At 38.1% G+C, this 15782-nt stretch overlaps 1 protein-coding gene across 1 annotated transcript in view; it reads left to right on the top strand.

Annotated features, from left to right (window-relative positions):
* Positions 1-15440, top strand: part of LOC126371808 (lissencephaly-1 homolog) — a 30670-nt gene extending 15230 nt beyond the window's left edge. The window contains exons 3-10 of the mRNA XM_050017171.1: positions 5925-6078; positions 7719-7865; positions 9427-9583; positions 10016-10193; positions 11024-11159; positions 11634-11789; positions 12256-12451; positions 13111-15440. Of these exons, the coding sequence (XP_049873128.1) occupies positions 5925-6078; positions 7719-7865; positions 9427-9583; positions 10016-10193; positions 11024-11159; positions 11634-11789; positions 12256-12451; positions 13111-13184 (1198 nt within the window). The 3' untranslated portion in view covers positions 13185-15440. The remainder of the gene's footprint in view (positions 1-5924; positions 6079-7718; positions 7866-9426; positions 9584-10015; positions 10194-11023; positions 11160-11633; positions 11790-12255; positions 12452-13110) is intronic.
* Positions 15441-15782: the final 342 nt, after the last annotated feature.

Consider the following 15782-nt stretch of genomic DNA (forward strand, 5'->3'; position numbering starts at 1 on the left):
GTTAACAATAACGTCATTCCACACTAATACATATTATAAAGAAAGAACTTATATTTATTTGTGTGCATTTGTAATCATTTTTGCTTACCGCAACGTAAGTAATCTTGTGTGCACTAAGCGACTATATCACAAAACTGAGTTTTTCGTTGAGTTCAGTCATCTCATCATGATGATGGTATGTATGTATTCAGCGTCCACGTGTATGAAATCCGCGTCACATTTGATAAGATAATATTCCCTTTATTTATATTATTCATGTTTGCATCATAGATAATTGATATCTCGTGGTTTCCAAGTCTTGTGCCCGCTTAATGGCAGCAGGCTCGCCACCTTTTACATGAAATCTAAACATAGCTGGCGAAGGAGTGGGTTCATCATACAGCTCTGCCTACTCCTTTAGGGATACAGGCGTGATGCTACGTTATGTTGTTCCAGCGAAATGTGAAGACCAAATATTATATCACTTTGATGTTCTCACGCGTTTTCTTATTCTGGTTTTATGTTACCTGGTTTATTATTACGCTATTGTTTTATTTAGTGTAATGTCTCTGTGTCTTTAAGAAAAGATAAGATGTTTAACTTATTCATTTAAAATTAAATTCTTCTTCTATCGTGTGGGTAGTGAGGTGGAGTACCAACGTCATCAACCCTGGTGTCAGCGGTACTATTGAGCCGCCAAAGGCCCCTGACATGGCTCATGTATCGACTACTTACCAGTAAGTAGTAACCGGAACCAACGGGTTAACGTGCCATCCGAAGCACGGATCATCTTACTTTCGGACAATCTGGTGGTCAGCCGATAATGTCCTAATCAAACTAGGAATCACAAAGTAATTTTTGTGATAAGTCCCCACCGGGAATCGAACCCGGGACCTCCGGATCGTCAGCCCAACGCTCAACCACTGGACCACGGAAGTCGTTTAAAATGTAATGAAAAGCCTTTGCTCCTTTACCATGATTATGCTCGATGTTTTGACATTATATTGTAACTAGGGACCGGAATAAATCTAGCCTAGTCCAGTATAATTATAGCTCTTTCCAATCAATGCAGGCTCTATTTACATTGTTTTTTTGTTGTGTTAATTTCAAAGCGTGATTGCTATTTAAATTGCTATTGCCATATTAATAATTGAAAGCTGTAGATAGATTTTCTCAAAGTAGGACAAATATAGCTGCAAGTTTTTGCAACAAGAATGCAGTCGAGTCAAAATGGTAAAATTGTCATACATACACAGATAAACTCACGCCTATTTCCCATCGGGGTAAGCAAAGACTATGGAATTCTATTTGCTTCGATCCTGACATACTTCTCTTAGTTCCTCTATATTCATCGATCGTTTCACGCGCGCCGGTTCGGAGTAACGTACTAAACCTTTTCTAAGGACATCCCCAATTCGGTCAATGTACGTCATTCTAGCTCTTCCCCTTCCAGAGTCTGCCAGCCCCAATCTGCTTAAATACTCATTGAAGGAAAAATAAACCGCCCAAATGAGATCGGACGCACTAACGAAACGCACCTGTCACAATATGATTAAAATACTTAAGCCGGTAACACACTCTCATTTCGTCTGATTCCACACACAGATTTCGTACATTATATAACTTAAGAGGCGTGTGAGTAAAATTATAGATCGTATATGCCTTGAAATACGAGCAGTTTATTAAACGTATTCCCACCATTTATATATGACCTCGTCGATTTACTGTTTCGTTACGGTAAGATAGATCTATGAATGTATTATGTCACTCACGAATGGGAACTATTCCAAATTACGTGCTTGATTATGATTATATTCGTAACTAAGCTTTCTTTGAAGTGATTGTGCGTAAATATAGAAATGGAACTGTTTATACATATGCGGTAGAGAGTTTGTAAAATTAATAAAATTACTATAATTAAAGAATGTATATACTTATCTAAATACTTTCGTTTTATTATCATAATCAAATTAGTGATAGTAAAATACAAATGACAATAATTAACGTAATGAAAGCATTCCGTTTATTATAAGTTAAATCTGACAATTTCTGCATAGAATCAAGAGTTGTTGAGCAACTGAGCTCTTAGTCTTTCCTTTTGTGCTATAAACACTTCTGCAAAGAAGTTGATTACAAAATGAGTTCGTTTAAAAAATACTTTATGGCAGCTTCAAAAGCACTTTAAGTCGTTGGTCACGGTAACTAGCTGGTGCAACTACGTAGTCGTTACACGAGTCATGTCAGGGGCCTTTGGCGGCTCAATAACAACCCTGACACCAGGGATGATGAGGTTGGTAATCCATCTCACAAGCCACATAATAGAAGTGTAGAATGAAACGAAAATATGTATGCAAATATACAATTTGTTAAAAACAATTAACAATTTCCTGGCCACATAGACTCCTAACCTTGCAGTAAGACGCTCATTGCATAGTAATGATGATGAGTGTCCGAGTATAATATCTATAACTTCCTTCCCAGTCATCTATACTATACTAAGTTAATGAATACGCGTAATGCACTTTATCCGACTACAAAAGGAGGGTAATGTTTCGAAGGCAGTGTCTTTACTGAACTTTCTATATTTAAATTTAGTTCTGGCGTCTTTTTTTTATTTATTTATGTAGTCTTTGTTCTGAAACTGATATCTTAGGAGTTAAACAAGATAAAAAATATAAACCGAGAGGTTTTTACTACAAATAACTGCAACCTAGCGTCCTACTTACGTATAATAAGTACATAGCCGGGTGTGATGGAATGCAATCGAGAGATTGAAAGCTAGGTTCTAGGCACCGCTTGTCTCATCGTCCCTTGGTAGGTAACGAAACATACTTTAGCCAGACGCATTGTTGTAAATATAGTTTTAGCAAAATGTTTTGCCTTTTAGTTGCAGGCGGAAGAGACCTTAGATAAAAATATATTTAAGTATGTAAAAATTTACAATTCAAAGTGTAACTAGTTACTTAATGAATAAAGATATTTTTGAGTTTGAGTTGGAAATGCACATGTGTTCCGCCAAAGCATGGATTTCCTTTTAAACCAAAGTTCCAGGAAACACTAAACACGTCAGATGTCCGTTTTTTGTCGTATCTTTTTTAGTTTTTTTTACACATATCGTGGCATACGCGTCTGAACATCCGTTTTCATTGCTAATTAAGTTGGCTTAGTATAGTTTTTGCTGTAGTTCATGTATTAATAACCTGAACCACAGTGTAACCTTCTGAAGTCTGCATGATTTTCTGTACAGATGGATAACCCTGACACCAGGGTTGTTGAGGATGGTAATCCACCTCACAACCCACACGATAAGAAGAAAGATGGATATATTTAGGTTGAGTACTAAAAAGATGAAAGGCTAGACACACACATACGGAATTTTTAATTCAATCCAAGTTCAGTGATCTTGATAAAAACACTTTGTATAAATGTTTATTTGTTGCCGGTAGATATTACGGCGATACGGCTCACCGCCTATCACGTTGGTCTAACAGAAAGATCGGTGAGGCGTGGGTACTTAGTTCATCTTGTGATTAATGCACATTTGACTTCCCCAATTGGGATATAGTTGTGAGCTTATGTTATGTTGTTGTTGGTAGATTATATCTCAGAACACGCAGCAAAAATAAATGTTCTCAAGAACGAATTTGTCTTGAGCATTTCAGTGCGTTTTACTGCAAATTTCTTGGTATTCAGCTCTTGAAATAGCTGCGACTATAAATAATACTGGTGCGTTAAAAAGGCCACATCGATACCATTTATCTATAAAAGCATCATCATCAGCCGTACGACGCTCACTGCTGGGCATAGGCCTCCCCCAAGGATCTCCACGACGATCGGTCCTGCGCTGCCCGCATCCAGCGGCTTCCCGCGACCTTCACCAAAGATAAAAAGTGTCCTTAAAAAGCATATAAGCATATAAAATTAAGTGCGCAATGGAAACAAATGTCAAAAAGCAATATTGCTTTTTTAGATGAATTGCTTCGATGTGGCCTTTTCGACCCGCCTGCAAACACGCTGCGTTTTGCCTGTTTAAATCTTCAATTTACAGTAAAGTTCCAATAATAAAGCTAAAACAATACGCAAGTAGATCAATTAATTAGCGCTTGTCACTTTTACAAAAGACTATAGATCGTTTTCCATTGTATAATCTCACACTACTCTCTCAACAATACAATAGACGAATACTTTCCCTTATTGAGTATCAAATACAATACATACACACGCCTGTAATCCACACGGGGGCCGGCAGACTCAAGTCTATGACTACAACTTGAAATACTTTAGTAGTATGAATCAGTGATTGTTCGTTCCCTGGTACTAAAAAGATGATGATATTCCCAGTTTGAGAACATTCCCGACATTAAAAAGGCGCATAAGTTGTGCAAAAAGAGTTTTATTACCTAGCCTTTAGACAGATAGGATTACAGAGTACAAGAAAGAACAATTTGAATAAAAAGATAAAAAGTGTCCTTACTATTAAACAGTTTTTACAACTGAAACATCCCCGGGAAAGACATATCACTGGTATCAATGGATTTTCTAGCTAGAATCTTCTCAGACAATTTGTTATTATTCTTAAGTTACAAAATATCTGCCTGGCGGCCGCCCGCGACTTCGTCCGCGTGGATTTCGTTTTCCGCGGTAAGAATTTGTTTTTTTTTTATTGTTAAGCCTGTGTGTTATTCTAATGTATAAGCTACATTATTGTAAAGTTTCATTATGATCCATTCAGTAGTTTTTACTCACAAACTTACATATTTATAATATTACTAAGATTTTCTAGTAAGTTCTAAAAACAGTTTACCAACAAACAAAAACTTAAACCATTAAAATATGCTCGCACTAAAATCTTGTTAACTGGGCAATATAATTGTAGAACGTACGTTAATTGTCGTTTATGTTACAAGAACTTATGATCTTGATACTTTGTTTACCAAAGCACTGCCTGTAGACGTTAGTTATATGCCATTTATGTCCACGAACACAAATGCAAATATGAAATCTGTATTAGCTAGGTATAATGATCGTGTTTGTTTTTCTGTTGACTGTGATAAGACAATCGGCCAAAGTTAATGAACTGTACGTAAGAATTACACCATTATTTACGTACATTGCTGTACCACTCTTATACTTATAATTGCGTAGTTTCCTAGGTCAAAGGTAAATATGAAATTCTGATTTCAAAATAAAGACAGATCTAAAAGTGACAAAAAACGTTTTCTTTTTTATGATTTTTTCTATTTAACTTTTTTTTTATTTAACTTATTTATAAATTTTAATAAAGAAAAATGTAATAATAAGTGCTATATTTTGTTACGTTTTTCTATGACATCACAGGTTGCTTTTTCATACAAACTCCATAGTAATTGAAAACTCAAGCGAAATGTATGAAACTATTATTATTTTGCTCACTAATTATGTACTAAATTCTGTGCAATAAATGAAATGATGGACCGTATGGGGTCACTGGGGTGACATGTGACCTTGAGTGATGACTCATGTTCAACATGTCGAATAACCTCGTAAAACCCTGAATTCCAGATACAATCATTAAACATTGGGTTTTAGATATTAAAAAGCATCTGGGCCTTACAACCATAGAACACAATCCCTCTGTTGGTTATAACAAAATGGCCGACAAGACAAGCTGTTGCATGCCTTCTTATGTTTTTGTTCTCTCCCAGTCCAGCATAGAAGCAAACTATCGTGTTATACATAACATAAATATAATACATAAACTCTCGACTATATCCCAATTGGGGTAGTCAGAGATACATCGTGATAGGCGGTGAGCCGTATCGGCGTCTATAATGGTCGAGCCAACTATGTTAGTGAAAACTACACTTATGATAAATTAAAAACTTATTGGTGCAAATCCAGTACCGGGGCTCGGATCGTTATTGTGTTATATTTATATATTAATGGTTTCCTCAATATTGTTACAGGAACAAAGCGATCGCCGATTACCTGGGCAGCAATGGGTACACGGACGCGCTGGAAGCGTTCAAGAAGGAGGCCGACATGACCGGCGAGATGGACCGCAAGTTCGGCGGCCTCTTGGAGAAGAAGTGGACCTCCGTCATCAGGCTTCAGAAGAAGGTATGTCTAACTACACCGTCTGCATTCGCCCACTACAAAGTACAGAGGAGTTCAAGGGCCACTTCGAAGCAATTCATCTAAAAAAGCAATATTGCTGTTTGACATTTGTCGACATTGCGCGCTTACTTTTATTACATATGGCAAATGTCAAATAGCAATATTGCTTTTTTAGATGACTTGCTTCCATGTGGCCTTTTTAACCCCCCAGGCCTATCTTTCTTGCTATTCTATTTGAACCTGTGCAAGTCTCAGCGATCGGCGTCTTTCGCTAGCTAACAAGAGACGCTGGTATGGGGACACCAGTCGTCGAAGTTTTTAATTTCTCACAATGCCATCTGGCTGGTGCTGAGCCTCAAAGTTGTAGAGTATCCTATATAACCACCATTGCGCGAATTACGAAATATATTGTATGACAACCAATACTTAAAATCATTTCTCAAAAAAATCTGAACACGCCCCATAACGTGGTTGCGATGGCGGCCGAAGGGCATTAATGACGCAAAATGTGCCTTTTGCCGCAAATGTAACAAAAAAAACATATTTAACTTATTGAATTGTTATGGCAGTGTCATTAGACAATACCCGTGTTAATATAGTTCGCAATCAGTGCTGCCTAACGGGTCATATCAGCTTGTACGTGAATTATCTCCGTATTTACTTCTTACTATTATAAGGCGTGAATTAGCACCATGTTAACAGCTCGGCAATCGTAAAACAAATAGTTGCCTAAAAATAAATTGCCAAATTAACTACTACCGCTATTTCCTTTCAAAAATCATAGTGGGCGGAAAGTGAAAATAACCTTTGATGTTTAACGAGATATTACGCAAGTTCACTCTCTGTAATTGATGACACCTGTAATCGATTTATAAACACTATGAGATGATAAATTACACTGGTTACGTTCAATCCACATCGTAGACTTATGAATCCCGATAGTTGCATAATACTCCATTAACCTCGCATAGATGGGTTGTCTAAGTTACTAAACCGGCCGCGATTAACCGCTTTCATTAAAGTGTTGAACACAAAAAGCTTAATGTCTCCGACACGGTTTCGCGGTGTTCCGATCGATCTATGTCGCGTCGCAGACGTTTCTAGGTCGCTATGATTATCCTACTGGCCGCCAATCGGCCGGTCGCTCGCGGCGATACATGACTATGCTATATACCTATATACCTCCACTGACACAATTCGACACATTATTGCTCCAGAAATAAATCAAAACTAAACAAATAACACTCAAGGTGCAATGCGCTCGATTCATCGCGAACCTTGGTCTAGTAATGGCCTAGAATTCTTGTATTTGTTTATATTACTCTGACCTTGGAGCGTTGAAGTATCCAAATTGTTACGGAAAATAGGTTAACATTTTATCTACCTAAAACCTGCCATCGATAGATTTTCTACTGATTAAGTATCCTTAATCAGTAGAAAACTCAGTAATTTAATACCTTAAGCAGTTAGATGACCCGTTAAGCAGGTCCTAGCTATAATTTAATTATGTGGTCGTTACAAGCCATTCAAGGGCCTATGGCGGCTCAATAATAACCAGGATTGATTCAATGTTTCCTCCATATAAATTTCACACCACATTGATCCATACATAATTAAAGATATTTCACGTATTTTTTTTTCAGGTGATGGAACTGGAGTCTAAGCTGTCTGAAGCACAGAAGGAGTTCATAGAAGGTGCGCCGACGCGGGCCAAGCGCATGCCGGCGGAATGGATTCCGCGCCCACCGGAAAAGTTCTGTCTAACTGGACATCGCGCCACCATTACTAAGGTAGGTGATATTGGTTTATTTACATGTGATAATTTAGATTGTAAAAGTAAATATCAGGAAGTACAAAATACGTCACGTAGACAAGCTAGAAGATTTTTTTTGTTACAGATAAGCTTACCGGTACTGTCTTTGTATTTTCCTTTAGTCTGTTTTATAGTGTACAAATATATAAATGATAATAAAAAAATAGTCATACTAATTAAATTAGTAATGATGTCTCTAACAAAGAGACTTTTTGTTTGGAAATAACCTTTTCTAACCTGTATCATATTCACGATACCGACGATACCGACCCCGCCGGCGTGGCCTACGATTTCCTTCATTCAGCGCTTAACGCTATAGACTTCCTTCGACCCTCAGCGCTCCCCATTTATCCGGCCAAGTAGTTAATGCCATTTGCGGCAACTGTACAATAAGTCACGTCAAAAAATAAAAGTTGTAACATAGTTACACAGAACATTCTACTACCACCAACTTTGTTCATTACCTCTACAGACATGACGTTGATACAGTATTACTGGAACAAGCACAGCCAATTAACACCTTCTGATAGGCAATAAAATTGATCTCGTCATAACACCAGTTTGTCAAGGGACGGCAAAACTTTCTACGCGCAAGAAAGTTGTCTTCAATAAGTTCTAAGAATTTATAGACTTAATGGCCCCGATTCCTGCAAACATCTCTTAATTTTACTTTAAGTTATACCTGTCATTTTCTTATCCGCCGAAAAGGAAAGGGACGGATGATTGACAGCTCTTAATTTTAGGAAGAATGAGTAAATAAATGAATAACCCGGGCGAATTTTTAGACGGTTGTTTTAGATTTGTGCTTAAAATTGACGTGTGTTCCATAAATTTTATGCTTGTCGATTACCCGTCCCTTTCCTTTTCGGCGGATAAGAAAATGACAGATATAACCTAAAATAAAATTAGATGGTATTTACAGGAATTAGCACCATTGTCTAACATTCTTTTATTGTTACGCTTTTTGTTACTCTTATGTATTCTCGCTAACAATTGTTATTCAGTAGATGAATTGTCATTTAATATAAGCTGTTTAGACAGCTTGGCGGCAGTTGGAATAACTAATGTAACGATGTATCGACGCCTAGCCATTCAGTAGAAATTAGTGTCAATTTTTGATCTTTATTTTTGCCAGAATGCATTAGAAATAACTTATAACTCATATTATAATGCCTTCAACTTCACTAGTCATCTAAAAAACTTTATAAATAAAGGTACATGTTCTTTCTGTTTTTCTTTATAATGTTACTTTTGTCTGACGTCTACGTTTTTTTGTTACTTATCAAATAAATAAATGGATCCCAATTAATAAAACACATAACAACATAACTTAAGTTCAGGACTATATTCTACTTGGGTGTAGACAGAGGTACATCCATCGCAAGATGAAGTAAGTGCCCACGCCTCATCGAGCTTTGTCAGACCAATGTAATAATAGGTGGTGAGCCGTATCACCGTCTGTAATGGTCGAGCCAACTGTGTCAATTAAAATTAAATTAAAATATAACTGTTATGTAAATGACGGATGCGTATTCCAGGTAATATTTCACCCAGTATTCAGTTTGATGGTATCCTCGAGCGAGGATGCGACCATCAAAGTATGGGACTTCGAGAGCGGCGAGTACGAACGAACCCTGAAGGGCCACACTGACTCCGTTCAGGACATCGCCTTCGACCATCATGGAAAACTACTTGGTAAGGCATACATAACATATTATGAGAAATCATAATCTACAGGACGCGTAGCATACACTCTGATATACATTATAGAAAGAATGCACTGTAATCTGTAGCTCACAGTAGGCTAGTTTCTAATTAGTCAAATTCCTTTTTGTTAAAAGTTACACGAAGTTACTATGGAATTTGTATGAAAAAGCACATTGTGCGTCATAGACAAACGTGATAACAATATGTCGGACTTATTACGTTTAACTTGATAAAAATTCATAAATAAATTAAATAGAAAAAAGCAAAATGTTTTTCGTCAGTTTTAGATCTCTTTATTTGATGCCATGTATGTGTAGCCCTGGAATTTGAAGGCTAATTTCAGACTGGAAACATCCCAGAACTAGTAAATCAAAAAGTCTCTTATACCCTTTCAACTTAGAAACCGTCGTTCTCTTCCAGTATCGTGCAGCGCCGACATGTCGATCAAGCTGTGGGACTTCAACCAGACGTTCGAGTGTGTGAAGACAATGCATGGGCACGACCACAACGTGTCGTCTGTCGCGTTCTCTCCTAGCGGCGACATCGTATACTCCGCCAGCCGGGACAAGACCATCAAGGCTTGGGAAGTGGCTACGGGGTATGTTGCTATGGACTTTATTCATTGCCTTACTTCCCACAGACTGCGGGCTCTCATGAGTGTCCCTCATAGTCGGTTTTGGCAACGTCAATAAAATATCATAGGAATGCGCAACATTGTTTGACACCAAAGGTCATAATCGTCGAGTGACAGCTCAAGAGACGAAAAATGATGTATATTTTACACTTGGTGTCTCTAAAATAAATAAGGTAAATATACTTTATGGAGTACAAAGAACACAAGCTACAGAAGGACTGTTTTTACAACTCTTTTTAATCTGGGAGTCTTCAAGACTAGAGTGAATAGGCATTTGCTAGGTAAGCGTGATCCACCCTAGACCACATCGTGAGATTAGGGTCAAACGCGAGCCTATAACCTATTATTTAAAAGAAAATAGGAAAATGTAAGATATGCACAACAGGCGGCTTTATTGCTCATACAGTTTTTTCTTCCAGGCAGCATTTTTTTTCTATAATGCTATCTCTCTTCAAGTGAAAGAGTCCCCCGCTCCTTTCTATTTCCATTTGGGGTGGCCCTCCCATATCTTCTCTTACTATTTTTGGACTTACATACATACATAAAATCACGCCTATTTTCCACCGGGTTAAGCAAAGACTAGAATTCCATTTGCTTCGATCCTGACCCACTTCTCTTGCTTCCTCCACATTCATCAATCGCTTCATACACGCACGCCGGTTCAGAGTAAATCGTATTAAACCTTTTCTAAGGACATCTCCAATTTGGTCAATGTAAGTCATTGTCGGTCTTCCTCTGCCAGCCCTACCATCAACTTTTTTGGACTTATATGAGCAATATATTGTTTCCCTCAGCTACTGCATCAAGACGTACAAGGGTCATCGCGAGTGGGTGCGCATGGTTCGCGTGTCTCCCGACGGCTCGCTGCTCGCGTCCTGCTCCAACGATCAGACCGTGCGCATATGGAACGCCGAGACTAACGAATGCAAGGTACCTCATATTCTTACTAGCCTTTGTTACTGCTGGACATAGGCTCCACCATCTTCCTACCCCGTCTCAGGGCCTTCGACAAACTGCCACCAGGGGGGTTAAAATGGCCACATCGAAGCAATTCATCTAAGAAAGCAATATTGCTGTTTGTCATTTGTTTGCATTGCGCACTTCATTTTATATGCGCAATGTCAAATTGCAGTATTGCTTTTTAGATGAATTGCTTCGATGTGGCCATTTTAACCCCCCGGATATCTACCGCACTATCTGTGTGTGTATATCGAGATCGTCTCGCTATCTTTTTTGGGGTTTTCCGTCACAGTCAGTTCCCAAAGTAATAACATCAGAGTACAAGAAAAAACAACTTGAAAAAAGGCAGCCAGTGTTCTTACTATTATAGTTTTTACATGAAAATTCCGTTTTGGGAACATTTAGACAGTAGAAGTGGAGTGATAACTAATGTGTGTTTAACAGATGGAGCTCCGCGAGCATGAGCACGTGGTGGAGTGCGTGTCGTGGGCGCCGGAGGCCGCCGCGGCCGCCATCAACGAGGCGGCGGGCGGGGACAACCGCCGCGCCAGCCACGCCGGACCCTTCCTCGCCAGCGGCTCCCGGGACAAGTCCGTCAAGGTACCTCGCATATATTACAGAGCTGAACCCAGTCTTTACAGTAATATTTTGTTTGTTCGTTCGTTCATTCTTACTTTAAACAATCCAGTGATCAGCCTGCAATATTCTAAGCAAACCTAGGTATCACAAAGTGATTTTTGTTGTAACCGGGATTTGAACCCGAGACCTTTGGATCATTAGCCCAACGCTCAACTACTGGATCACAGAGGCTGTTATTAACCGACTTCATCAAAGGATCAGGTTCTCAATTGCACGCATCGTCTGCATAGGCATTCTTTTGTTATTTTTTTTTTGTAAGGTTTTGGCCTGGTGTCAGGATTACTATTGAGCTGCCAAATGTGCGTGACTCATTTAACGACTACATAGGTTTACTTAAGTAAATTGTAGCCTGAGCTGACTGCTTAACATGTCTTTAGGCCATGTCTTCATTCTGGTTCTCTTGTCAACCTGTCACATTGTTTGTTAGATCTGGGACGTGAGCACGGGCCAGTGCCTGGCGACGCTGGTGGGGCACGACAACTGGGTGCGCGGCGCGGCGTGGCACCCGGGCGGGCGCTACCTGCTGACCGCCTCCGACGACAAGACGCTGCGCGTGTGGGACGTGGCGCACACGCGCTGCCTCAAGACGCTCTACGCGCACCAGCACTTCGCTACCAGTCTTGGTAAGTCACGCAGACTACTACATAACGCTACGATAAACATCTGACTAACGGGACTTGAACCCCAACAAACGACGACATAGGTCGACATGGGCAGGAGGACCTGCTGGTTTAATGCATGGTACAAAAAAGCCAGGTATGCTCACAAGTGACAGCTGGCATTTCAAGGTTAGCCCAGCTGACGTCATCCCACCCTATGTTGCCATTTCGTAAAAAATAAATTACCCAATGTTTTTTATTTAGTTTGCAAGGAAATTTTGAACTTTTAGTAAAAGATTTACGTACAGTTTTAATGATTTTTATACATGTGACAAATAATAGTAATTAAATACATGAGTCAGTAATTCACTTAATTTTCAATAATAAAATTTACGTCCTTGGAATGTTGGAGATACCAATTTAATGGTAACACTTACGTCATCAAGGGTTAGCAATGGCGGCTTGTCATAGGATTGAGTATACATGGTCTTCTTATACCATGGCGTAATTGTTAACACGCTCGTCCCTGCTTAACAAGAGCTCCGGGTTGAAGTCCCGCCCTAGTCAGATTTTTTCGATTTAATTTTCTTATTGTGTAATTCACGTACGGGTGAATGCTATAAAATTAATTCATTCTCCTGTGGACAACGAATATCAGTTTCAAATATAATTGTTTGTTTCAGATTTCCACAGGAGCTTGCCATTCGTGATATCCGGCAGCGTCGATCAAACCGTCAAAGTTTGGGAGTGTCGCTAAGAGCGTTGCCATTTTAGTAACTTAAACTCACCGATGATGATATCCTTATCATTATTTTCACATTAAATAGCTGCAATGAAAACATTGAGTTGCGATTTTAATGGCCAAATCATTAAAACGGAGAAATAGTTTTGATAATTTATTGATAACATTTCTTCTTTTTGCTCATTGTGGTCTTTTCTCGTACACTTGACGATGCTATGTCTCTCTACCACCAGACTGCCCAAATTATACTCTTTTCTTCTTATCACAAAAACTTTGTCCACATTCACATTCCATTAAATTGTAATGGCTCATAGATAGTTTCTGTATAGTTCGTTGTTTAGGTAATTTGTGTTTCCGAATATTTTAGTTTGGAAATGGTACGGTTCAGAGTAGCTATAGTAGTGACGTAGCATTCGTCGTGTACTCGATCGGAACGAGGGAGTGGGGAGTAAAAGCTGTGTTATAATTTAACATTTCATTATTCTGTTTTATTTTATAGTTATTGTTTATTCGTAAGTGCGTTTAGATATAAATTTTATTTCATATGAATAGTTACATTTCTTACATGTCCACTCTAGAAAAAATTGTACCTTGATTTGTTTATTGATAATTTAGTTTTATTAAAATTGATATTGATGGTTATTCATGACAATCGTCTTGGAATCTTTGTGTTCATCGCAATCACATTCAGAAGTCGTCAATATCACGCTCTGCCTTTGTACATAATAGCTTTCGATGTTTGTCTCATCTCGATGCGGCGTCCATTGTGTTTGTTTGCAAGTGTGCCAACAGCATTAATGGATGCCTACGGAGGCAACTTGGCTGATATAGATTGTACTGCCGTGCCGGTAGCTGGGTAGTGGGTGGTCGATGCAGATGCGCGCTTTATTATAGAACAGAGTTTCATAGGGACTTATTTTAAGTTTTGGCAATTCAAAACTTTAACTATAAGTTAGAGAGTTATATTTTAAAGTTTTTAATTATTTATTTATATCTTCAGTGTTTAATTTGATTCAAGTCTCAAACGGAGTTCTGGTTCACGTAGCTAGCGCATTGAACTGCTAGATTAGTGATTATTATGCAATCATTACATTGTCATTGTCCTGATTTTAATTTGTAAGATGTTTCATTTGCATTACATATACTTACGCATTCTACGTAAATTAAAGTGTGTGATATAATTAATATTTTTAATTTTCAACCTGTTTGAGGTAGCTAGTTTCAAAGATAAATCTAATTTGAAGCCTATTATGTTCGGATTAAATTAGGTATTTATTGCGGCATTGAGAATTTGGTTGCCTGGTATTTTTACTATAAATTAGAGGTAGTTGTAGACTAGTATGGTATGGTCGTATTGTTAGAAGCTTTGCCGTATTACCGCATGAATACCATGTACATTACATATAAAAAAAAACAACATTAGAGTTCAGGTATTGCGACACCACGCTAAGAAGCTCTTCCAAATGTCGATTTTAAAATAATTCAAGCGAAGCTTGTAACATGACAATCCTATGTAGTACAAGTTGAAGTGGACGAGTTGCGCGAGTGTGGTGCGCAGTATCGCATCATTATATCATTGTATTCGCTTATCAATGTAAATTCGTATACAACATCACTGAGGAGGTTGTATGTTGCTAAGTAACGTATGTCCCAGAGCGATGAAAATAAAAGGCGCAGCGTATAAAATGTCCCGACGAGGGGTGTAACCCTTCGTAACCGGACAAGACGATCACACGTTATTTTCTAGTCATATAAACGCTACAAAATCTATATGCGTAGGACAGCACTTAATTACAATCTAATTGTAACTTTTCTTGAAGCAACATACTTAATATTGTCGATAGATCTAAGATCTCAAATGTTCTACATAGCATTTATACAATCTCCTTAGCTAACGTAAGGCAATCGTCAATAACAGCTTGCAAACTATATTGTATGTTCTACATAAGTAAGGATTTATATTACAATTATAAAGTAGGTATCTGCACTCATGTCATGATAATATGCTTATTCTAAGAATAATACCGACATAATATGTATATCCATAACAAAATTCTCTTGTGCACTGCCCCACTGCGCATCAAACAAATTCATAGATGATCGAAATGGAACTTTACAAGTACACTTCACTAAACTTCCAAGAGAATTTTGTACTTACTCATATAACCACTGTATTTTGTCTAAATTTATGATAATTACTACCAAATTTTTTAATAGAATTTGGTTTAATATTGTCTGTAAATAAATCAATTAAATATCTAATTTATTTTACATTTGTTATTTCTCTTATCCATTCCTGCATTTTTAGGAAATTGAAATAAGTAAAAACAAATGTGATCAAGAATATGAAATCTACATGTTATGTACCTTCGCACTGCTGAGGGTTTAGATAAAGCGAGCTTTCTTTTAGCATGAAATAATAATGGTATAATATATATTATACCAAACATTACCATCTCCCTAGAATTCGTTTCTCGGGTTTCTCACGAGGTCCGCTTACCTATCCTGGTGATTTTTACATATCCAGTGTTTTACAGAAGAGCCTGTTTGACTTCCAACCTGAAGAGGAAACCAGTTAAATACAGGTTAGGTCATACACCTACGAAACGATTT

The sequence above is a fragment of the Pectinophora gossypiella genome, chromosome 13 (assembly GCF_024362695.1).
Source record: "Pectinophora gossypiella chromosome 13, ilPecGoss1.1, whole genome shotgun sequence".
In the NCBI taxonomy this organism is placed as follows: domain Eukaryota; kingdom Metazoa; phylum Arthropoda; class Insecta; order Lepidoptera; family Gelechiidae; genus Pectinophora; species Pectinophora gossypiella.